The sequence below is a fragment of a genome, unplaced genomic scaffold (genome assembly GCF_019419815.1).
Source record: "Pyrus x bretschneideri cultivar Hongxiangsu unplaced genomic scaffold, Pyrus_bretschneideri_v1 Contig5, whole genome shotgun sequence".
Lineage (NCBI taxonomy): Eukaryota > Viridiplantae > Streptophyta > Magnoliopsida > Rosales > Rosaceae > Pyrus > Pyrus x bretschneideri.
This window is the reverse complement of record NW_025999787.1, coordinates 12,630,539-12,654,767: the sequence shown is the minus strand read 5'-3', so window position 1 is coordinate 12,654,767 and position 24,229 is coordinate 12,630,539. Positions and strand designations below refer to the sequence as shown.

At 39.0% G+C, this 24,229-nt stretch overlaps 3 protein-coding genes and 2 long non-coding RNA genes across 7 annotated transcripts; 3 read left to right on the top strand and 2 right to left on the bottom strand.

Moving 5' to 3' along the window:
* The first annotated feature begins 475 nt into the window (after positions 1-475).
* LOC125470262 lies at positions 476-1,068 on the top strand. Its single transcript, XR_007252542.1, has 3 exons — positions 476-518; positions 614-910; positions 1,011-1,068. It is a non-coding gene; the product is annotated as an uncharacterized LOC125470262 (long non-coding RNA).
* A 6,075-nt stretch (positions 1,069-7,143) lies between these two features.
* Positions 7,144-7,736, top strand: LOC125470261. The gene is made up of 3 exons (XR_007252541.1): positions 7,144-7,186; positions 7,282-7,578; positions 7,679-7,736. It is a non-coding gene; the product is annotated as an uncharacterized LOC125470261 (long non-coding RNA).
* A 2,476-nt stretch (positions 7,737-10,212) lies between these two features.
* Positions 10,213-12,799, top strand: LOC103964903 (E3 ubiquitin-protein ligase SIRP1). Of its 2 annotated transcripts, none has more exons than XM_048569291.1 (2): positions 10,213-10,601; positions 11,383-12,799. In XM_048569291.1, the coding sequence occupies exon 2, from the start codon at positions 11,420-11,422 to the stop codon at positions 12,539-12,541; it is 1,122 nt and encodes a 373-aa protein (XP_048425248.1). In that variant the 5' UTR covers positions 10,213-10,601; positions 11,383-11,419; the 3' UTR covers positions 12,542-12,799. The 2 variants fall into 2 exon arrangements, with proteins under 2 accessions (XP_048425248.1, XP_048425249.1); XM_048569292.1 differs by lacking the exon at positions 10,213-10,601 and adding an exon at positions 10,623-11,011.
* A 740-nt stretch (positions 12,800-13,539) lies between these two features.
* Positions 13,540-16,292, bottom strand: LOC103964894 (pyruvate kinase, cytosolic isozyme). The gene is made up of 3 exons (XM_009377893.3): positions 16,046-16,292; positions 14,991-15,452; positions 13,540-14,592 (listed from the first exon to the last, which is right to left on the bottom strand). The coding sequence occupies exons 1-3, from the start codon at positions 16,256-16,258 to the stop codon at positions 13,780-13,782; spliced, it is 1,488 nt and encodes a 495-aa protein (XP_009376168.2). The 5' UTR covers positions 16,259-16,292; the 3' UTR covers positions 13,540-13,779.
* Positions 16,293-18,118: 1,826 nt separating this feature from the next.
* LOC103964887 (glucosidase 2 subunit beta) lies at positions 18,119-24,093 on the bottom strand. 2 transcript variants are annotated; one of them, XM_009377881.3, is made up of 16 exons: positions 23,739-24,091; positions 23,459-23,575; positions 23,174-23,269; positions 22,679-22,918; positions 22,158-22,390; positions 21,757-21,849; positions 21,545-21,625; positions 20,599-20,911; positions 20,395-20,499; positions 20,198-20,299; positions 20,018-20,075; positions 19,827-19,895; positions 19,074-19,161; positions 18,672-18,733; positions 18,463-18,514; positions 18,119-18,378 (listed from the first exon to the last, which is right to left on the bottom strand). In XM_009377881.3, exons 1-16 carry the CDS (start codon positions 23,893-23,895, stop codon positions 18,316-18,318), a joined length of 1,929 nt encoding a protein of 642 aa, XP_009376156.2. In that variant the 5' UTR covers positions 23,896-24,091; the 3' UTR covers positions 18,119-18,315. The 2 variants fall into 2 exon arrangements, 1 of the variants encoding a protein (XP_009376156.2); XR_007252476.1 differs by lacking the exons at positions 18,119-18,378; positions 18,463-18,514 and having other exon boundaries at positions 18,679-18,733; positions 20,017-20,075; positions 23,739-24,093.
* Positions 24,094-24,229: the final 136 nt, after the last annotated feature.

The following is a 24,229-nucleotide window of genomic DNA, read 5'->3' as shown; positions in this document are numbered from 1 at the left end:
AACATCTGAGCAGCTAATTACAATCTTTTCAAGCTCCATCATGGCAAGGAGATAAAACAATGGAATTGAAGATCCTTACCTTTAAGCTTTCATAATTGAAGATATATTCCGTTATTCAATGAAACAAAATCAAATAATAATATAATTCTAAAATATTATTATTTATTTAATAATATATCTAAGCATTATTGTCACAACCCGTCCCGGAATTTTAATTCTGAGGACGTGAAATTATGAAAATGCCCTTAAACAGGACTAAGGGGCGTAAAATATGTTGTAACTTGATGATTTGGGGATTGGGTAGGATCCCACCTCCCTCAAATCTCTCCCTCATTCCCGTACCTTGTCTCTCTCTCTCTCCTCCCTCACAAATCTCTCATTTTCTCTGTCAGTTCTCTCTCTCTCCTTCGAACTCACACGGACCACCCACAAAACCACCCTAAAACTATACCAACGAAGGATCTAAGACCACCATCGTACTCCTGAAGACCACACGAACACGATGGTACCAATTTCAGGTGAGTTTCACTTCGGAAAACTTGGATTTCAATTTCACTGTGCGTGTGCACTGTTCATGCACACGTAAAACTTGATGTTTTCTGGGGTTTTGAAGCTTGTAGGAAGCTTGGTGAGGTCCTAAGGAAGCTCGGAGTGCTTCGTTTGAAGGATTTGGACGTCGGGATCACGAACTGTAAGTTTGGCCGAATTTTCGTATTTTTGGAAAAGTTTGATTCCGTTGTTTTTAGGCCCTAAAACTAGTCCAACGTGGTAGATTATGTTTAGGGCTTCATTTTGGTATAAATTACGTGAAAAATGGACATAGGAACACGGAGAATGACAAGTTCAAAGTTTGGCCGGAGCTGTCGGGGCTTTTTCCGGCGAAACCACGGCGAGTTAGGGGTCGAGACAGGTATGGATGTGTTCGTCTCGTCAATACCTTCAATTTGATATATAGTACGTCGAAAATGGTTAAGAAATGAAGAAGTTATGACACTTTGAAGTTTACCCAGAAATTCCGGCAAAACACCATCTCCGGCGAAACCAGTCCGGCGACGCGAGGAAGAAGACGCGCGCGTGGGCAGCGCGTGAACAGTGCGCGTGGGGGCGCGTGAGAGCTCCAAATTGAGTTCTGAAAATTGTCACGCGTTCGTGACGTCGTGTAGATCACCGTGGTATATTCATACACCCAAATTGAGTAACGTATGAGAAAGTTATGGACGAATGTTTGGTGTATGTGCGTTAAATAACGTCAATTTGGTTACTTTTTGTATAGGTGAAAATATTACAGAGGAAGAATGTAACCAAGCTAGGGGAGGTTCAGGGACCTATGAGACGTCGATGTGATCAGTGAGTGGGCAGTTATTTTTCAGTATATATATATATATATACGTATGCTTGACATATTTCCCAGAAAACGTATTTTAAAAGAAATACGAATTATATATCCTGTCATATATGCATCATATTTTAATATGTGCATTACCATAATTATGCATACTGTTGCATGGTGCTGAGGAGGCACAGGTAAGTGCCAGGTAAGCGGTATTCATGTGGTTATGCATTCCTGTTTATTATGCAATGGTAGTTTGAGAGGTTTAGAGAGCTCATAATCTGCACCCCCGGTGTTAGTGCTCCCGTCCAGGGCCAGGGCACAGCCTTCACGTGTATGTTCACCAGCACCGCATGCTCGTCTTGGATCCAAGTTAGGTGCAAGCCTGTCGTAGAGATCACATTAGGTGGTTCCGACTTGTAGGTGACCCGCGATTTATCGCCAGCTTCACGTGATCGTAGCACTAGAGCATACATATATATTACACCCAGCTTGTCGTGCAGACCACGTTAGGTGGTTCCGACTCGTGTGCAGATTCAGTGATTGAGTTGAGCGTGGAGCTCTAGGTGCAGCGGTACATGTCACGTTAGGTGACTCCCGGCTGCCAGATTATATGTTATTGATGTGAATTACGCTTGAGCACTTACATTTGATTATGAGTTTCCGTTGTGGCATATTCTCGAGCATGAATGGCATATTTATGAGCATGAATGATATATCTCTGAGCATGACTGGCATATCTATACATACGTATATATGTTATTTTCTGGGAAATTATACTTGTTTTACGGCGAGGGGTTACAAAGTTTTGAGAAGTGTTTGGATTTGGAAAAGAATTGTTTTGCTGACCCACTCAACTTTGTTTTGCGCCCCTCCAGGTTCAAGAATTGCAAAGGTGTGGTGACTACGAGGAAATTCAACGGTGTTCTGACAGAATGGACAAAAATTAGGACTCACCTTTCGGGTGTTTCATTTTAGAAGTTGTATCTTTAAAGCTTCCGTACTGTGTAAATGGTTACGTCACTCTCACGTGACGGCCAGCATGCCCTCCTTCGGGACGGGGTGTGTCAGTTGGTATCAGAGCCTAGGTTTCAATCTTGGACATCTTGAGAAGTTCTAGTGAATTCTGTCAGAACTACACCGCCTCGTAGCAAACCACGTAGTTAGAGGAATTTAGTCTCCCTGATTTAGCTATTAGGGGAAACTATTATTTTGGTGATTCAGTATATTATCAAAAAGGGACATTTTAAGATGGGTTATGAGTTGAATTTGAATCACCTTATGAAATGATGAACCTGAGGGAGCAAAGTGATGGATTAACCGATTGGAAAAGATGTTTTAGATTATGCAAGTCAAAGGAATCTTCCTTTTGACAGAAGGGTTGAGACGACTACCTGGTTTGAGTTATGAACTTGTATCCTGGTGGAAACAGGAGTATAATTCGTTGTCACCGGAGGAAACAGCCGGTTGAGAATTGTTTAAGGACTTGTTTAAAGAAAAGAATTATTTCCTTTGGCATCTTATGATGGTAGAAAGTAAGAGTTTGCAAATGTGAGATAAGGAAAGCTGACGATCAATGAGTATTATAGAAAGTTCTCAGACTTGCCTCGTCCCATTCGAATGTTGCTGTTATTTTGATTGAAGTGTTGTATTGTTTTAGGCTGGGTGGCATAAGGCAGTGGTATTTTGGGTGACCACTATCCATTGTAATTCTTACCAGTAGTATACAAGATGTTGTTGAGCCTTAAGGACTCGGAGATTATGTCCATCGATAATGATGAAGAAGAATAAAGGAATGGGGATCAGAGGAATGATGACAAGGATAAAGGCCAGTCATCTCGAGAACCTCGAAAGATTCAGAACTTCAAAAGAAGTGAAGCTAATTCTAGTTCTTTTGGCAAAGGTTTTAATGCCATTGACCAGAGGCGAAGTGATAGATGTATTGGTAATCCCAGATCTCAGAGACAAGGTGATTTTGGTAAAGGAAATGTACCTTTGTGCTGTAGGTACAATAATGGACACCTTTGAGAATGTAGGCGAGAAAGCATTGGACGCTTTACAAGTGGATAGATGGGACATAGAACTACAAATTATGTCCAAAGCCAACAGAAGCCCTAGCAGTCTTCTTTGCCACAACTGGCGCCGATCCAACAAGTTCCTGGATCTATTAATTATGGTCAGTTAGGCCGTGGTGTACATGAAAGAAGTATTTACACTAATAGAGGTTGTGGGAGACAACAACAAGCCCAGGGATGTGTTAACCACACATCACTGCAAGATACTCAGAATTATTTGGATTTGATTAGGGGTACGATAATTATTCTTAATGTTTTAGCTAAAGTCTAATTGTTGTTAATGTAGAAATTTTACGTTATTAATGTTATTGCCTTGAAAGTAGTAAATAAACGCGGTTGAGACGTGTGTATGTATTTCCTAATGAGTGGCAAAATAGTAATATTACACCCTCGAGAGTTGTTGCTTACTTATCGAGACAACGATGATTTATCAGTATTGCGGGCTGCAGACCGTAATATTAATAACTTATTCGTGGATTCGTTAAGCAAGTAAACCGATAGGTTATCCTATGTTAGTATCGTACTTATTCAGAGTGCTCAGTATTAGTAGAGTATGTATTGTTGCTAGCTACTTTTGTTCCATTAGATTGTGGATTTCAATGTTATTCTAGAGCATATTATGTTATATACATGATATGATGAGTTGGTTATGAACTATATATGCAGCCGAGGGCTGAGTTGATTAGAATGAAAGAGTATGAGCTATGTTTATAGCCGAATGTTGAATTGATTATATGTTATTTTCCATCGGTCTGGATGACTAGAGATTACTTTTGTAAGTATGCAAAGTGAAGAGAGGCAGACCGTTAATTATGCTGTGAGAGCAAAGAGATTATTATCAAAAGGCTGCCAAGGATACTTATCTTATGTGGTGCTAAAAGATGTCACTTCTAGTAGTGTGGAAGAAGTGGGAGTAGTCAAACATTTACCTGACGTTTTCCCTGAGAATTTACCTAGATTGCCGCCAGTTAAAGATGTAGAGTTCACTATGGATTTGTCTCCAGGTACAAACCTTATATTATAGAATGTTGCCTTTTGAACTAAGAGAATTGGAAATTGGTTGATAAAGGTTTTTATTCAACCTAGTACATTACGTTGGGGGAACCCCAGTTTATTGGTGAGAAAGAAAATGGACATTAAGGCTGTGCTTTGATTATAAGCAGTTGAATCGAGTAACAATTGAAAACCGTTATTCCTAACCTCACATTGATGGTTGTTTGATCAGCTTCTAGGTGGTTGTATATTTTCTAAGATGGACTTGAGGTCTGGATATTATTAGTTGAAGATTATCGATGAGGATGCCCTTATGATAACTTTCAGGATTCGTTAAGGTCATTTCAAGTTTGGTGATGCCATTCGGAGTGACGAATGCATCTACTACTTTATGAATTTGACGAATAAAGTATTCCAATGATATCTAGACCGATTTGTTGTTATTGCTATTGAAAGGATTGATAAGACTAGAGCAAAGTATGCTAAACATCTTAAATTGGTATTGCAAAGATCGAGGGAACGTCGATTGTATGCTAAGTTTAGCAAATGCCAAGGTTGGATGAATCAAGTAGCATTTTTGAGATATGTTATATCTGCTTCAGGTATTCAAGTGAATTCTTAAAAGGTAGCAGAAATTGAGAATTTAGAACAACCACGAATCGTGATTAAGATTCAGAGTTATCCTAGCTTAACAAGCTATCATGGACGGTTCGTGAAAGATTTTTTCAGTCATTGCCTTGCCATTGACGAGAAAAGAGGTTAAGTTTGAGTGGGATGATAATTATGAGTAAAGGTTTCAACAGTTGAAGTATTCCTCACTCATGCACGTATTTTAGTACTCCCAGAAGATAGTGGTAATCATAAATTTTTAGTGATATTTCTTGAATGGTATTGGATGCATGTTGATGCAAATGTTAGGGTGATTACATACGTTTCACGACAAAAGGAACCTCATGAAATGAATTACCCTACTGGTGATTTGAAAGTCATGATTACCATCCTTGCTGTGAAGTTATGAAGACATTATATTTGGTAAGAATGCAAGTTTTTTTTTTACGAATCCAAAAAGTCTCCAATATCCATTACTTGGAAGGATTTTGATATAAGGCAGGGAAGGTGGATTGAATTGTTTAATGAACATGATTGTACGACCAGGGTGATCGTAAAATTGTTCTAGCTGATGCACTTGGTGAAAAGACGGTGGTAAGAATTAATGTCTGGCACGCTTGCCAAGATTGTCTTCTTGTGGATTGGAAATCAACTGAAGTAAAGTTGAGAATGAAAGATTGAGAAGAAGTTGTAATTGCTAATTTTCAAGTTAAGTCTTTTTAGTAAGGTCGTACTCAAGACTCAAATGGTTAACGACGAAAATTAAGAATTAACCAAGGCAAAGAAAGAAGGGAAAAAGAAAGATTGCTGAGTTCGAGAATAGGATGGTTATGATTGAACTTGAAGTGATAGTTGATCAATGTACCAAGTTAGTACATTTACTCCAGTGTTGAGTAACAACCACAGTGCAACAGTACTTATATGTTTTATGGAGAAGAGATTTGGGTTACGGAACTGCTGAGTTTCTTAAGTATATTGGTTGCGCAGTTTCCAAAGTAACGCCATAAGGACCATGAAATGTGTCGATTTTTGGCTGATTTGTGGAAGAAATGCTTCTGGATAGAGAAGATTCGATCACGAAAGAGTTTTGGTAGGCCCTAAAACTATGGATGAGTCTTCTCAAATTATTCAGGTGATTAAGTTTAACCTGAGAGTAGCCAGGAATGGCAAAAGAGATTAATAGTTGAACATGTCACTAATCGAGTGTTTAACGTAGATGATCTTATAATTTTGAAGTTTTCACTTTAGAAAAGTATGATTCGGCTTGGAAAGGAAAGCAAATTAAGTCCTAAGTACATCGGACCTTATGTGATCATCGAAGAGTAGGTGAAGTTGCTTGAATTACTTCCAGAGTTATTGTAAGAGCATGATGTGTTTCATGATTCAACATTTTTAGAAATTTCATCACGAAAAGAAATAGTGAGATTTGGAAAGGAGACAAAATAAGTCTTAAACACATCAGACCGTTTTTGACCACTAAAGGAATCGATGAAGTTGCATACAAGTGGTGATGTCTTCAGAATTTGCTAAGGTGCATAATGTATTATATTTCGATGCGTTGTCACTAGGTGGCAGATTCGTCACATGGAGTTCCGGTGCAACTGTTGAGAATTAATCCGGATTAAACTGGTTGAGGAACCAAGGACGACTTTGGATTGGAAAAAGAATGTATTGAGAATTAAGACAGTGTAATTGGTAAAGAATTTGTGAAGAAAGCATTCAGTGGAAGAAATTACGTGGGAGAAGGAGAATCGGATGAGAGAGATTTATCCGAAGCTATTGTATGAGTTTAGTTGATTAAGTTGGTTGTTGGAATTTCGGGGACGAAATTCTATAAGGAGGGAAGGTTGTCACAACCCGTCCCGGAATTTTAATTCTGAGGACGTGAAATTATGAAAATGCCCTTAAACAGGACTAAGGGGCGTAAAATATGTTGTAACTTGATGATTTGGGGATTGGGTAGGATCCCACCTCCCTCAAATCTCTCCCTCATTCCCGTACCTTGTCTCTCTCTCTCTCTCCTCCCTCACAAATCTCTCATTTTCTCTGTCAGTTCTCTCTCTCTCCTTCGAACTCACACGGACCACCCACAAAACCACCCTAAAACTATACCAACGAAGGATCTAAGACCACCATCGTACTCCTGAAGACCACACGAACACGATGGTACCAATTTCAGGTGAGTTTCACTTCGGAAAACTTGGATTTCAATTTCACTGTGCGTGTGCACTGTTCATGCACACGTAAAACTTGATGTTTTCTGGGGTTTTGAAGCTTGTAGGAAGCTTGGTGAGGTCCTAAGGAAGCTCGGAGTGCTTCGTTTGAAGGATTTGGACGTCGGGATCACGAACTGTAAGTTTGGCCGAATTTTCGTATTTTTGGAAAAGTTTGATTCCGTTGTTTTTAGGCCCTAAAACTAGTCCAACGTGGTAGATTATGTTTAGGGCTTCATTTTGGTATAAATTACGTGAAAAATGGACATAGGAACACGGAGAATGACAAGTTCAAAGTTTGGCCGGAGCTGTCGGGGCTTTTTCCGGCGAAACCACGGCGAGTTAGGGGTCGAGACAGGTATGGATGTGTTCGTCTCGTCAATACCTTCAATTTGATATATAGTACGTCGAAAATGGTTAAGAAATGAAGAAGTTATGACACTTTGAAGTTTACCCAGAAATTCCGGCAAAACACCATCTCCGGCGAAACCAGTCCGGCGACGCGAGGAAGAAGACGCGCGCGTGGGCAGCGCGTGAACAGTGCGCGTGGGGGCGCGTGAGAGCTCCAAATTGAGTTCTGAAAATTGTCACGCGTTCGTGACGTCGTGTAGATCACCGTGGTATATTCATACACCCAAATTGAGTAACGTATGAGAAAGTTATGGACGAATGTTTGGTGTATGTGCGTTAAATAACGTCAATTTGGTTACTTTTTGTATAGGTGAAAATATTACAGAGGAAGAATGTAACCAAGCTAGGGGAGGTTCAGGGACCTATGAGACGTCGATGTGATCAGTGAGTGGGCAGTTATTTTTCAGTATATATATATATATACGTATGCTTGACATATTTCCCAGAAAACGTATTTTAAAAGAAATACGAATTATATATCCTGTCATATATGCATCATATTTTAATATGTGCATTACCATAATTATGCATACTGTTGCATGGTGCTGAGGAGGCACAGGTAAGTGCCAGGTAAGCGGTATTCATGTGGTTATGCATTCCTGTTTATTATGCAATGGTAGTTTGAGAGGTTTAGAGAGCTCATAATCTGCACCCCCGGTGTTAGTGCTCCCGTCCAGGGCCAGGGCACAGCCTTCACGTGTATGTTCACCAGCACCGCATGCTCGTCTTGGATCCAAGTTAGGTGCAAGCCTGTCGTAGAGATCACATTAGGTGGTTCCGACTTGTAGGTGACCCGCGATTTATCGCCAGCTTCACGTGATCGTAGCACTAGAGCATACATATATATTACACCCAGCTTGTCGTGCAGACCACGTTAGGTGGTTCCGACTCGTGTGCAGATTCAGTGATTGAGTTGAGCGTGGAGCTCTAGGTGCAGCGGTACATGTCACGTTAGGTGACTCCCGGCTGCCAGATTATATGTTATTGATGTGAATTACGCTTGAGCACTTACATTTGATTATGAGTTTCCGTTGTGGCATATTCTCGAGCATGAATGGCATATTTATGAGCATGAATGATATATCTCTGAGCATGACTGGCATATCTATACATACGTATATATGTTATTTTCTGGGAAATTATACTTGTTTTACGGCGAGGGGTTACAAAGTTTTGAGAAGTGTTTGGATTTGGAAAAGAATTGTTTTGCTGACCCACTCAACTTTGTTTTGCGCCCCTCCAGGTTCAAGAATTGCAAAGGTGTGGTGACTACGAGGAAATTCAACGGTGTTCTGACAGAATGGACAAAAATTAGGACTCACCTTTCGGGTGTTTCATTTTAGAAGTTGTATCTTTAAAGCTTCCGTACTGTGTAAATGGTTACGTCACTCTCACGTGACGGCCAGCATGCCCTCCTTCGGGACGGGGTGTGTCAATTATTCTCAAACATTTTAAGATATTTCAACATCTTAAATATATTTTCCTATTGCATGCAACAAATGACACACTCTGGTCAATCAGACGCCGACACATGACATGAGATTCCCTATACATGTGGTCAACCCTAACTCCTATAATTCCCCATTTTCCAGTTTATTATTTGGTAAGTTGATTTTCCGTAGTTCAACTCTAAATCTCTCTTTTTTAGAGAAATTGTTTTAGACTTCAGAGGTTCATTGGTTGCCAAACCTCTCTAGGCGCGTGACTTTGGTCCTTAACCTAAGGCGTCACTTTATTTAGTAGGTATAATTTCGTCAAATAAGAAGACGGCGAAATTTTGCTACTACAAAACCCTTTTAGGAGCTTCATAGAAGATAAGAAATATTTTAAGAGTGTTTTCGTTTTTAATTAATGTGCTTTTGGTATGAATCTATTTTGTTACGAGGGGGGAGAAAAGAGAGGGGGGGGGGGGGGGTGGGGTTGATCACTAGAGGAGGTTGATCCATACTTGCGATGCCTCAAGTTATTAGGTATTGATCCCTTCATTTATACTTAAGCTCGATCATAGTGTTAGCGATTTGTTTAAATTATATTAATTGGGCATAATAAATCTTTTCGTTCAATAATATTATGCTATATTTTATTTTGTTAACAAAACATAGTATATACATTAAGATGTTGGGGAAGTTAATTAAATTTTATAATAAGTTTGTAATAATAATGTAGTTCAACATTGTCTTTATTAAAAGAAAACAACAATTGATATTAATTTCTTGAGCTGAGCTGACCACCAACAGCTAGCAACAATTGTGGAAGTAACCAAAACAATCAAGGGCAAAGTTGTGAAATAGCGGGTAACAAGAATATTTAATTATCGTAGGAGAGAAATTAGAGAGAGACTAAAATTGAATATGAAAGGTTCTTGATATAGGAAAAATAAAAATAAAAAAAGAAGGCAATAGAAATCAAATTATTGGCTATTTGGTTTTGAAAAACAATGAATGAGGGACCACCACCACATGGTCCACATCACACGCATACACATAACGCGTTTTACGATTAGTTCATTTTTTTTAATTTTAAAAGGACAAGGAAATTATAGATACCCAACCCAATCGAAAGAAACAAACAAACAGACAAAAACAAAGAATAAAAGAGTAGAAGAGAATAAACAAACGGCGGAAATTTCTCAGTAGAAGATGATATAAACGTGGAATGAAAAGTAGAGTAATCACAACATTAGTCTAAAATATTGCAATTTGAATTTGTAATTTTCAAAAGCAAAGGAGTAAAAGAAAAATAGAGGAAAGAAATTAGCAAGTTGGAAACTTGGAAAGGGGATGGGATCGGGAGAGACACACACACACAGATAGAGGGGGGAAGGGTTGGTGGAGTCTTTCTTTCCCTCAGTTTTCTCTTTTTTTTTGCAGCTCCAAAAGCCAAAACCAAAACCAAAAACCCAGAAGGGGAAGGAAGGAGGAAGAAGAAGACAAAGAAGGAATTCATAAAATTGCTTGCTTTATCATTTGGGTGGGTACACTCTCCACAAATCTTGTATTTCTCTCCTTCTGTATTATTCAAACAATTCGTCTAAATTTTGTAACTTTATATGCTGCAGTAATTTCCAAATTTATTACGTTTACGTTTGGTTTGCATGTCAAATGTCATCATCTTCTTCTTGTTGTTGAATTTTGATTGTTATTAATTATTGTTGGTAAATACTAAATACTAGATGGATAATAAATAGCTGGGTCCTGAAATACTTCCAGATCCTTCCCTTCCTTCTCTACTCACCTTAAATGTTACAATCGGCTTTAAATCCACACCTCTCCTCTAATCCTCTTCCATAAAACCCTGGTTCCATTCTGGAAAGCGATTTGATTTCTTAACATCTGCTTTTGCTGTTGCTCAACCTTGTTCCTCCCATTTTTTGGCTTTTGGTAACAATAAAAATTCAACTCTCCGTCTTCCTTTTTATTTTTATTATTATCTATTTTTGCGCTTTTTTTTCCTTTCTGAAACAAGTGATTTCTTTCTGTGGTTCATCGAAGGTGCTCAACTTCAGCATATCTTCTGCTGCATGGACTTGTCAAATTCTGACTTTTTTTATATAATTATTCTTGATAATTATTTAGTTGTTTGGGATTTACATATATTAAATGGTGTTGTTAATAATTTGTGTGTTGGGTGGGATTGTGGGGATGAAGGGCAATATTGTTGTTGTGATGGCTTAGATCTCAAGTCGGGCTAAATTCTTCATCTCTTTGGTCCTGTTTAATTGGTAATTGATTTTGATATGGTATTGTGACAGTGAGTGAAGAAAGAAAAAAAGAAAGAAAGAACGAGAGATGGACGAAGCAATGGTAGCAAGGTATTGGTGTTATAGGTGTTCTCAAATGGTGAATCCCATCATGGAAGTAGAAATGAAATGCCCCTTTTGCCAAGGCGGATTTATTGAAGAAATCAATGGCACTACAAGGGAGAATCAAGACGCTGACTCTGATTTGGGTTCCGATCGTGCGCTCTCCCTCTGGGCTCCAATCCTGTTGGGCATGATGAACAATCCCCGTCGTCGCCGGAGATTAAGACGACTCGACTTTGATGACGATGATGATGATGATGATGACAATGACAATGACAATGATGATGGTGACACTCGCCAGGGCGGAGATACTGAATTGGACAGAGAACTTGAATCAATCATCCGGAGGAGGAGAAGAAGCTCAGCTACTATTCTACAGCTGCTTCAAGGCATTCGAGCTGGATTGGCATCTGAGTCTGAGAATTCTGAGGGGGATAGGGAAAGAGAAAGGGAGAGGGAGCGTGTAATTCTTATAAATCCTTTCAATCAAACCATCATTGTTCAGGGATCTTACGATTCGAATCAGGGTCAAAACAACAATCACACCCCTATTGGTTCATTAGGCGATTATTTCATCGGGCCTGGTTTAGATTTGTTGCTGCAACATTTGGCAGAGAATGATCCTAATAGATATGGGACTCCACCTGCGCAAAAGGAGGCAGTGGAAGCTCTGCCCACTGTGACGATCAAGGAGAATTTGCAGTGTTCAGTGTGCTTGGATGATTTTGAGGTCGGTGTAGAAGCAAAAGAGATGCCATGTAAGCACAAGTTTCATAGCGGGTGTATTCTGCCATGGCTGGAGCTTCATAGTTCCTGTCCAGTTTGCAGGTTCCAGTTGCCTGCTGATGAATCAAAGCGTGATTCAGATATTTCCAGGAATAGCAGTAACTCGAGGGAGAGTGAAGAGATTGGTGATGATGTTGGTGGGGAAGAGGGAGATGAGGATGGGAGAAACGGAAACGGGAGAAGGTTTTCAATACCGTGGCCTTTCAATGGTCTGTTTTCTCACTCAGGATCTCAGTCAGGTGGCAGTGTGGGAAATTCATCATCATCATCGTCGGCAAATGCAACCGGAAGTGGAAGCACTTCTCAAACAGAAGAGAACTGAGTATATATTTCCATTAGATCAGTTGGTATATCAGGTTCTTGTCCATTATGTGGCTTCAATCGTCCTCTGCGCAGCTTGTGTACATAGTATCTTACGTGAATGTGAATAATGGAAGTTCAAATTGTTGTTTTATTTTTCCTCCTTTTTGTTATAAGGAAGGATGGTCTCTTGTAGATGTTTTGGCCTCCTAGTCAGTACCACAAGAACTACTTATGTTGCTATATTTACCTGATATGTGAGTGAATTGCTTTCCCATTTTTTCTTTGCTGTTGCACTCATAACTGGTGCTGCTTTAGAGGCATGAAAGCTTCAGCATCATTGTTGGACTTTTGGCTTCTTTGTTCCAACTTTGAATTTTTTGGTATTGAATTTGATAATGTCATTTTCGGAGGTGGACCCAGCTGACACGGACTCACTAGAACCCTTGATTGTTCTCATTGGATTATAGACAAGACTTGGAAGGAATGGGATCCTCTCCTGAGCTTTGTGCTCAGGATCCTCTTGACCAGCACACGTGAGAATCCAACAGTTACAAACAGGAGATCTCTTTAAAATTATGATAATTGTAACCATTGGATCAAAATCCAACGGCTCATGTGGGCTGGTCAGGAGGATCCTGAGCTTGTGCTCGGGAGAGGATCCAATTCCGACTTGGAAGATAGGTCCTACTAGTATTAGCTGCTGATCCTTTCCTCTGTCATACTTGATATTTTATTCTTTCTTACAAAACCATGTTCCAAACTAGGATGGTCGGCTGGCCTAGCCCATGTCTATATTTACTTCAATCATACGCAGAAGCCAAGTCAAGCCATGCCATTTAAACTGAACTGAATTGAATTCAGAACTCGATCGAATTGTTTATTATGTTGGATGATGGATCATGTTCATAATTCATACTACGGATTCTTCTGTCGTATTAGTAATATTAAGTCTAAGCGGTGGATTAAGTAACATCTATTTTTAACATACATAACATGCAAAACTCATGAAGCTATCAATTCATCAAAATGGTCCTATTCGTAAACGTATTGCATTAAGTCCAACATCGCAATATCAGCAAATTATGTAGCTATCCACGCCTGCTCATCACAAACACTGATGACGGCGGTAGACATAGATGTTTTCGCATCCAAAAACACATATTAAACGAGGCAAGGCAAGGCAAAATCACAAGCATTGTCATTGGCTAATTTTGAAAATGCCAAAAAGAACAACATAAGAAACCATTGCCATCATCATCACTTCACGGTCAAGATCTTGATCACAGATGCAGTTCCATCACGGTGCAGAGCCACAACAGCATCTCCGTTCTTGCAGAGTCCCTTTGTCTTGGCATGTTGGAGGGCAAAGTCCAGCGCTTCTTCAGTTGTCTCTGCATTAGAGGCCCTTGAAGATCCCGCACTTAGAACTGGAACCAACCCACGGAAAATCAGACTATGCCTTGCTGGAGCTTCATCACTGCATGACCAGTCAAATGAATCGGTCGTAATCTCAGGGACAACAACAGACAGTATAGGCATGCCAGGTCTGTACTTGGCCACCAGCTTTGCAGTACTTCCTCCTCTGGTCAGTACCAATATAAGAGCTGCTTTGGACGAGTTGGCTGTTTTAACAGCAGAAGAAGCCAGACTCTCTAATGGGCTCATGGGCACGGGGGAGTGTTCCATAATCCTTTTGAACACATCTCCATAGTGAAGGGTGCTCTCTGCTTCTACGCATATTTTTGCCATGGTCAGCACTGCAAGTTCAGGGTATGCTCCCGCAGCAGTCTCACCACTTAGCATCACACAATCTGTGCCATCTAGAACGGCATTGGCAACATCGGTAGCTTCAGCCCTAGTTGGACGGGGAGATTTGATCATTGACTCCAACATCTGTGTTGCCGTGACCACAGGTTTTCCTTGGATGTTGCACTTGTAGATCATCACTTTCTGAGCAAGGAAGATCTTTTCAATTGGAATTTCCATACCAAGATCACCTCGTGCCACCATGAATGCATCTGATTGTGCAAGGATGTCATCAAAGTTCGCCACCCCTTCCTGATTCTCAACCTATCAATCAAATTTTCAAGTAAGAACCATAGAAAGGAAGAAAATACGTGAAATTTAACCGTAATAGTATCCATACAAGAGGGTAGATACGTTGCTAACAGTCGCATAGTTTTAGTGAACGCCTAAAAAACTATCTAAATAATTCCACAATGCCAGTAAACCTTTTTGCTAGATATGATTTTGAGTTCAAATGAATCGGTTCATAATACTTTGCATAACGAAAGGCACCAAGAAGAAGTAAGTACCAGTTGCAAATTTGCAATCACTGATTAATCTAGGCAACATAAACTTGTACTAGGTTCTCTCTATAGTCAAAAGCAGTTAAAAAAAAAAAAAAAAAAAAAAAAGCATACTCCAGGATGGCTCAGTTTATCTTGTCATGAAAAAGTGAGCCTTACCTTTGACATGAGAAGGATATTCTTAGAATGCTTTCCAAGGAGCTTCCTGACCTCCACAAGATCAGAGCCTTTCCGAACAAAAGACAGGGCAATCATGTCAATCTTATTTGGAACTCCCCACTTGAGAATATCTTCTTTGTCTTTCTCTGTTAAGGTTGGGAGATCCACAATGACCCCGGGAAGATTAACGTTCTTCCTCTCACCAAGAACTGCAGAGTTCTCACAGCGGCATTGAACCAAACCCTTTTGCTTATCGCAAGACAGAACCATAAAGGAGATGGTGCCATCAGCACATAGAATCATGCTCCCCGGCTTGACATCCTCAGCCAGCTTTTTGTAACTCATACAAATCATATTTGCATCACCCTTGAGGCTATAATCAGTGGAAATGGTGATCTCTTGGCCCAGTTTGAGCTGGACGGGTTTCGCATCCTTGAGAAATCCAGTTCGAATCTCTGGACCCTGTGGCGGTGAATTTAAGAAACAAACAAACAAACAATCAGGAATTCCTCAAAGCTTCCATAATCTAATCCACTTCTTGAAAAATAACATGTCATTCTAGTTCGAGACTTGGTCCTCGTTTGGTGTCTAGAATTGTATTGGATTAGATAACTAGCTAGATTCAAACTAGGTTGAAGGAACAAATGGTGGCCAGTTCAATCCAATCCTAGGCAGCAAACGTGGCCTTGGTACAGTTTCCAAAAATGTGCGTCCTAAGTCCTAACCTCTAACCTAAGGGAGGGAAGGATTCATTTCACACAAATAAACACACACAACATACACAGAGAGACAGAGAGAGATGAAATACATGTGTCAGTGTTTGCAAATTTTCCAAAAATGAAAAAAATCATACACAAATTAATAGCTTTCATGTGTGTGTGTGTGTCTATACATGTATATGTAAAAAAATCTGAACCCTAAACAGAAAAATGAGCAAACAAACAAAAAACCTAGCAAACAAAACAAAGATACAAACAGAGAGAAGAAGTATGATTGTGAATCCGAGAGATTAGGATCAGATGGGATCGGAAAGGAGAGAAGAGGGAGGGACGGACCTTGGTGTCGAGCATGACGGCGCAAAGGATGCCGGTGGATTCCATGGCTGCCCTGAGATTGTCGAGGGTCTCCTGATGGTACTCGTGGGACCCATGGGAGAAGTTGAAGCGGGCGACATTCATGCCGGCCCTCAGCAGCTTCTCCACCATGGGAACGGACCGCGACGCGGGTCCCAGGGTGCAGACGATCTTGGTCTTGGGCCTCTGATCCATTTTTCCCTCCGATTTCTTTCGGCTTTCAGCTTTTTCTGTTGTTGTCGTTGTTGTTATTGGGTGGGGGAGTTGAAAGAGTGTTGTGGGAAAATATGCCAACGGCGATGTACTTGTCTTGTGTTCGCAAAATGACTCAACTCTCGCAAATAAAATGAAGCCTTAATGATATATATATTAACATACGCATATTGCAAACTCAAAGCGGATGATTAATAAGGGAATAAAAGTGAGAATTGTTATTGGGACTCTAAAAATTTCATTTTATACTTTAAATTTTCTATATTTGAAAAAAAAAATACACTTGTAAAGAGTGTAAAATGAAACTTTTAGAATGTCAATAACACTTCTCATAAAAATAGAAAAATAAAATGGGGATTTTGATTTGCGAATAGTACAAAATACGTTTGATGGTGAAATAGAAGAAGAAGCCCGAGAAACAAACGTGTTCGCCAATGCCTCTTTCTCTGTGTGTTTTCTTTTTCTTCCTTCTCTCTCATTTTTAATTACTATTTGAGAATCTTATTCCATTTTATATTTATCTTTGGTCAATTTAGTCAAATTTGTGAGTTGGGTTGATTTTTCTTCATTTATTTTTGTAGCTATTTTTGTTCATTTTAATTGGAAGGAATTTTTGCCTAAATTGGAGAAAGTGAGGTAATAAAATGAAAGGACAAATACGAGTATGTGATGACAAAAACAAACTAGAGAGAATTTAAGCTTTCTAATTTTTCTACAAATATTTCTAGAGAAGCAACCAACCAACATGCAGCAATTTATTTCATGCATATTATTATAGGTAGGGATGTGATATCCACACATCCTTTTTTATTTTTCCCACGTATTTTTTATTTTCGGCAGTTAAATCGGATGAAATAAAAAAGATCAACAAACAAAAATTAATAAAATATGTGTGAAAAGTAAAAAATGATGTGTGATAGTATGATTAGTATCCCTTACAGGCATAGGTAGGCCAGCTCTCGGCTCTGTCTCTTTGACCCGTGATTTGCAATCGTGCGGTGCGTATTTCAGCAGGCACACCTCCATTTGATTCGATTGTGACTCCTAACTGCTGACTTAGCGTCGTGTGGACACTTGGAAGTCGCAAATAAGCCCTATTAATTAGTAACCCACTTTTCAACTTCTGGTTTGTGTCCGAAACCAGCAGAGCAAACTAGTAATAAGCCGAAACCAGCAGACCAAACTAGTAATAAGAGTCACTCCTATGGGCTATATGTCCTATCAGTATCCTAATTCCTAGTTTCCTATGGGCAGGCGCCGGTGGGCAGCGAAGCCGGTTATGCGCGCCGTGGGATGTACTGTATGCCTTGGAATCTCAAATTTCAACACCAACCGCCTTTCTCAATTCTCAAAAAAACAAGGATTCTTTTCCGTCTTTTTTCTATTTTTTTCCATCTTCTTTCATCCTCTCCTTTTACATTCTTTATTTTGTTTTTCTTCTTCTATAAAAAATTAATATATGATGTTAACATGACTTAATCGTGATCATTCAAATAGAAGGAGAGGGAAGGAGAGAAAAAAAAAAAAAAAGATAATCCTACTCCTCAAAACTCAACATCTCTCTCTCCTATCCCAAATTCCTCTCACCGGTACACCACATAGCAAGGAAGGAAAAGCACCACTTGCTCAGGCTCAGCAAACACGAAATCAAGTAATGCATGATTATACAAATCAAAGTTGGGTGAGTGACTATAAATTCCCGAGTCATCTAGCGAACAAGAAAACTACGCTCGCTCGCTCTTACCTTCAAAAATAGCCATGTTAGGTTTTTGTCAACATTATGATCCACTTTTTATCATATTTATTCAGCCCTAATTAAAATATCACAGGGATTCGTAAAAATAAAGAAATTCAGCACAATTGCATTTATATATAATCATATTTGGAATTACTACTAGTTAGTAGTACTCTAAGCTCATTTCAAAAATGTATCAGAAGATCATTAATTTCAATATCACTTGTTGCCGAGTCGGGCTTTCTTTGTGTAAAAGGCCACGTGTTGCATCAGCACCCATTCATGGTAAATCCGTCACGACAATTTAAAGTTCATCGTGGCCTTGCGGCTCTTCTTTGTTCAATACGTCTAATTTGTGTTGCAGTTCCTGTCACATTTTAATCTCATTAGACATTTCAAATGCCAGAGAACAACGGTAAACATCACTCCTAACTCTAAAAAGGAACAATACCTCAAGTTTTTCCTCTGAGCAAAGCGCTGGTGTAGATAACAACGCTACATACCTGTCATACGAAACTCAAAAGTTAGATCCAGGTAATACCTACCACTACATATACACCATGAGAAATGAGAAACACTGTTTGTGCCTCTGAGAGAGAGAGAGAGAGAGAGAGAGAGAGAGAGAGTGTATGTATGTGTGTGTGTGTGTGTGTGTCTTACTCGCAACGACTTGGTTCATCAACATCAGCAACCTCATTTTTCAAACCACATTTAAGTCTGACCTGAAGATAAAATAAGACGTGTAAGACTGCATATCAGAATAAAAATGAAACTAATACTTATGTGACGTTTGTCTGATCTGCAGTCAAGATATTAATGGGTAGTAATACTGGTTGTTTATGGTGTCTAGCAAAACCATAACCCACCATTGTCTTACAAATTAGAATTTAACCATTCAATAATCACATTTCAAGTTTTTTATTGAGATTATAAATGTGGCTAATGCAACCTATTCCAAAAAAGAACAACAACTCAGAGCAACAATCAAGGAGAAATGTGTTTCATTAAATGATAAAATCAGAGCATCATATCTATAGAAACGTCAAACGTGATGATAACTACCTTCAAACTTCTATCAGGCCCATTCCAGCACTTATCACCATTTGCAAAGACCATGATTTTATACGAGTCCTCAAATTTGTCCCAGCTCCTATTTTTCCAAAGATTTATGTAAAAGAAAAAAGGTAGTATGTAAGAAAATTGAAATGAAAGAAACATATGAAAATGCTCTCTCGCACAGAGGTAACTGTGATGGTGACATCATCAGTGTCAGATGCTTGAGTATTTCCTAAGAGACTGCCAGAAAACAACTGAATCTATAATGCATGCGCCATTATCAACGTCAAGCTGCTGCTACATACCAGGACGCAGCAGAATATGTTCAATTAATTGGATTCTAAATCCAATGATCTAACCTTTTTCCAAAATGACTAGCCTTCTTCTGAATTGAAGGCACGGCAGACAATCAAGAATCTAATTGCAAAGTGGATAATGGACAGCTAAGATGTGGTCCTTGACCTCTAGCAAGGATCTCTTAGGAGCTAGTTGGAAGAAGAATAAAATAGCTGCTCAACACCCAGAAAGAAACATATGACCCCCAAATGTTTGGTTCATTCTATGATTAGTGACAACCTGAACGCAAGACTATTCCAATTTCAAACCCATAACCCCCTGACAACTTGAGCAAACCCCTAAGCCCTAACTCTAAGAGATAAGAAAATGGTAGATGCATAACTTGATCTTAGTTTCTGTCCACCAAAATGACACCTCCTTTTTCTTGTATTAAATATATGGGAAGCAAAAGTAGACACCTACCCTAAACGGGTTGTAGAGTGTCCCTCCACCTGGGAAGCTTGTTTATATGGGCATACTTTGTAAACATATCTGAACAAAGAATTTTGGGTTCCCAAAGGTCAGATACATTGATTAAACATGAAATTTCCTCAATAATCAAAACTACGATACCAAAACATTGAAAGCTATTAAAGCAAGACAAAGTTCGTAACTTATTCTGCTTGCTTTCAAAACAACGATCATAGAACGAATAGAACTCCTTATCTGGTCCTGTAATATCAAATAAGAGTTCAGTTTATGAATGCCTAGCAGATAGCCAATTATGCCATAAAAATCTTAAAAGGAAAAAAATAAAAAAGCATACAAACAGATGCAGCTCAGTAGACACTAACCAAAATCATGTTTTAGCTTTTTTGTCAAGCTTGATATTCTTGAACTTATCTTAGACAACTTGGCACTGGATTCATCATACTCTTTGCGTATACTAGCAGCCTCTGAAGAACAGATAAGCACAAAGAGATCAGACATTCATATATTCTTATTTTCTGTAATCAAGCACATAATAACATCCAAAATTTTTACTGACAACCTGATTGGTTCACTGGAGTTTGGAATAAATTAACAGCCTGTAAAAGGTCCCGCACAGTTTTTTGTATCTTCTCCAACCAAGATGGTTTGCTTGAGGTTGTTACATCTGAAAGAAGTTATGTAAAACATATAAGGAGCATAATAATCCAATTTCACAGCTTGGGTCGTAAAGTGATGAACACAAGTCCACCAAGAGGCTGCATACCTGAAAAGTCTGAATCAGTGTCTGACTCGTATTTGTAAGAACTAGAATCCTTGTGATCCTCCTCTCCAAAAACATTATCTGCCTCCTCCTCTACATCTTCGTCATCATATCTTTGGGACTCATCATCAGTTTCTGAAGCATAGCCATCATCCTCATCATGAGTGTCCTTTGGAACTTCTTCGTGATTATTATCTTTTTCAACATCAACTTCCCCTCCTTCCTTTGAGGTATCTTCCCCAGTCCAACGAGAAGCAACACGGCGGCCTAACTCTTCCCTGGACAATGACTCGGTCTTTACAGATTCATCCTTGCCCTGCAGAAACATAATCAAGCAAAAGAAAAAACCCTTTAGCTCCTAATAAAAGGTACCAGCTGGAAACTATCAGAAACACTTGGAAGTTTTTGGCTAGTTACGATTTAATTCTACAAGTGAAGAACCTAAAATACAACATCAGACATGCTTCTCATGTTAATACACTACTACAGCAAGCAAAACACAAAATAAAATCCTCGAAGTTCCTTTAAAATTTATCTTCTTTTGATGAATATCAACAACTTCAATCTTGTCATGCAAGTATTTCTGCTTGACTTCATTTTTCTTATACATACAAACGTTAACGGAAAAGGAGAAGGTCACTGGGTGGCACATGCAAGAAAGAAGTTTCTAATTATTTAGTATTGAATCCATTGATACGGCACACTTATCACCTTAGAAGTTTGGAACTGCCAAAATGTGTACCATACCATCACCAGTCTAAACCTCGATGGACTACCCTACATGTCCCCGTGATAGACCGTTTCCTTTTAAAGAACTTAATAGATGAAAGGGTGTTCATAATTGCATATAGATCAGATAACCACACTATGTGAACTTAATAGGTGAAACGATTTTGTTAAGGATACCTTTCAGCAGACAAATCAATGAGTGGGCAGCATAAGCTATTACCTGATCAGGAGGCACCTTGCTTCCAGAATCAAAGTCAGTTTCAGATATAGCAAGAGGCTCTTCTTTCTGCTTTTCTGCATGCTACATTGAGACAGAAGCAATTTTTAATGTCCCAAAAATATATCATAATCTAACATGTAATGTAAGAATTGAAAGCTCCACCGGATAGATTTGTCTTTGTCAAAGAATATTAGTTCAAGGTCTTGGTTTACCTGTTCTACACTCTCAACCAACAATCCTTTATGTTCAGGAGTATCACTATGATCATCCTTAGCAGATAAGTCATCATGGTTCTCTGCTGTATCCTATGACAACACTGTCAATGTGAGAACTAAAAGAAAATAAACTATTTCCACTGCCAGTGAGCAGTGATTATGGTCAAAGACTATATTCAAGTAACAGAACTTATATTCTAATGTCATAATTTTTGTACATGTACATGCATGCTTTCAGTTAAATGAATTCAAGCAGCAGAAATCCATTTTTAATGGGGATGAAGGAAGAATATGTAGCTTTAGTTTAAGATAGCTATATCCTACATATTTATTTGTAAAATTCTCCAAGTAGCACTATAAGAAGGGAACAAAACAGCCATGCAAGCAATTAACCTAACCTGAGATGAGTGAGAACCCTCCAAAATCCCAATTTTTTCTTCATATGTACTTTCTGTACGTCTGTCTTCACCATCAGAGTTTTCCACGTCCTCACTACTGTGCTGCTTAGCTTCCTCTTCAGTTTTGGTTTTCCCTGGGTTAGCTTTCTCTTCGGCTTCTTTTCTCTCCTGCTCTTCTTTTTCTCTCTGTAACCGTTCCTTCTCTTCTGCCTTCTCTATTTGTTCTTTTTGTTCTACACAACAGGTGAGGAGAAAACAAAAACTGTTATGACATTTAACCATTGCATTTCCGGATAATAGGAGAGATGTTAAGTTATTCACGTTTATTAACATCAGCATCACCACAACAGTCAACATGCCTAGAAAATGCATAGAGAGTCCATATTCAAAAGTGAAACAACTTTTCTTTTTAATAATTTGACGAAATTCTTAAATTCCCACAACAGAAAATATATTGTCTTAGAAGAAGAAGAAATAAGAATAACGTTGTTAGAAGAAGACATGACATAACAGAAGTATACCTTTTAGCTGGTCAACAAGCTTTTTCAGTACTTTCTCCTCACTTTGCAACTTTGATAGTTGCGCCTCATCTTTGGCCATAGCTATTTTGGCTTGTTCAACTTCCTGCTTTCGTATGACGACCCCCTCTTGGTAAGTAGCAATCTTCTTTTTGAGCTTATCTCTAGCTGCTTTCCCAGCCTCCCAACATGTATTTGGGCACTTTACTTGACCATCATACTCATCACTCCCATCACAGCAGTCTGCAGACAGGTAACAATGCATAAGAGATTAAATAAATCGGCCGGGTAAAACAATTTTATGATTTGTATGCAAAGGAATGGAGAACTGGTTTTCTTAAGATTTAATATATCAACATAATGAGGCATTTTTCCAATCCTCTCTTTCCCGTTGGGGACTCTTCTTGCAAAAAAATGAAACACAAAAATGCAGCATGTCTGTGATGGTGCTCATAACATATAACTTGTGAGGCTATTTGTATTGGCACAAATACTTACCGCAAAGTCCATCATTCACTCTAGACGAAAATATGAGGAGAGGAGCGTGTCCCACATTCCGACAATAAAATTTTCCAGCTGGGCATGCAGATGTACCTGCAACCCACCCACCAAATATATGCATTTTTGTGAACAAAAACGTATCACATAGATCAAATACAAGTTCAACCAGCATCGAAATGCCAAATTCTAGCAACAAGTTAAAAGAAAGTAGAGAGAGTCCCATTTCAATTTCTTTATTCAGGGAAAATAAGAGAAAGGGAAAGAGGAAGGAATGACTAGTACCAGGCTCGTCGGTGCCGTCAGGGCAATCGCAGAAGTCGTCATTGAGCTGAGCTCTGCTGAATTTCTTGGTTCCATCTTTGCATTTTATCACCTCCGAAGATTTGTAGTATTTCTCATCTGGGAATTCCAATGCCCAAACTCAGACTTTTAGAATTTGTTGTTTATATATATATATATATATATATATATATATGTATATATATATATATATATAAATGAAATAATAATAATAATAATAATAAGATCTGCGGAGAAAGAGATTGTGAAGGAGTTGGATGACCTTGGGGGGAGATTCCGAGAAATTGATTCGTCGTGGGGGAAGAAGATGCTGATCCAACAATTGATATTGATATTGATTCAAGGGAGAGGGAGAGGACACACAGAACGCACAGCGCCGCCGCAATGAAGCTCGGCTTCACTTTTACCTTCACCTTCATCTTCTTCAATATGCGGGTATGTTGTTGTTGAATGTTGATCTAGCAGAGAGTTGGGAGCAGAGTCTAGACTATTAGCTGGACAACACCACGAAAGAGAAGAACGAGAGAGACACTGGCCTTTTCACTCTCGATTCTCAGATTCGATTCGACCAAACCACCCACCAAGCTAACGGGAGTTTACCATCAACTGTAACTTGTGCGACTTTTACCGATTACCAATACGAAATTGTTTAATAACCCGAAGGACTTTTGGCAAAAATACTTTTGAAATTAACTTTTGGGGTAAATGCAAGTGAATTATAGAAATGTAGGTGCTTCTAAAATAATTAAAAAT

What these genes read in the sequence shown, in the direction of transcription:
- LOC103964903 (XM_048569291.1), top strand. Translation starts at nt 11,420, where the DNA reads ATGGACGAAGCAATGGTAGCAAGGTATTGGTGTTATAGGTGTTCTCAA.
- LOC103964887 (XM_009377881.3), bottom strand. Translation starts at nt 23,895, where the DNA reads ATGAAGGTGAAGGTAAAAGTGAAGCCGAGCTTCATTGCGGCGGCGCTG. An exon ending in CACTGATTCAGACTTTTCAG is followed by an intron (nt 20,500 to 20,598) that starts GTATGCAGCCTC and finishes AACTTCTTTCAG; the next exon opens with ATGTAACAACCTCAAGCAAA. An exon ending in AAAGCTAAAACATGATTTTG is followed by an intron (nt 20,076 to 20,197) that starts GTTAGTGTCTAC and finishes TTGATATTACAG; the next exon opens with GACCAGATAAGGAGTTCTAT.
- LOC103964894 (XM_009377893.3), bottom strand. Translation starts at nt 16,258, where the DNA reads ATGGATCAGAGGCCCAAGACCAAGATCGTCTGCACCCTGGGACCCGCG. An exon ending in CCGTCATGCTCGACACCAAG is followed by an intron (nt 15,453 to 16,045) that starts GTCCGTCCCTCC and finishes TCACCGCCACAG; the next exon opens with GGTCCAGAGATTCGAACTGG. An exon ending in ATATCCTTCTCATGTCAAAG is followed by an intron (nt 14,593 to 14,990) that starts GTAAGGCTCACT and finishes TTTGATTGATAG; the next exon opens with GTTGAGAATCAGGAAGGGGT.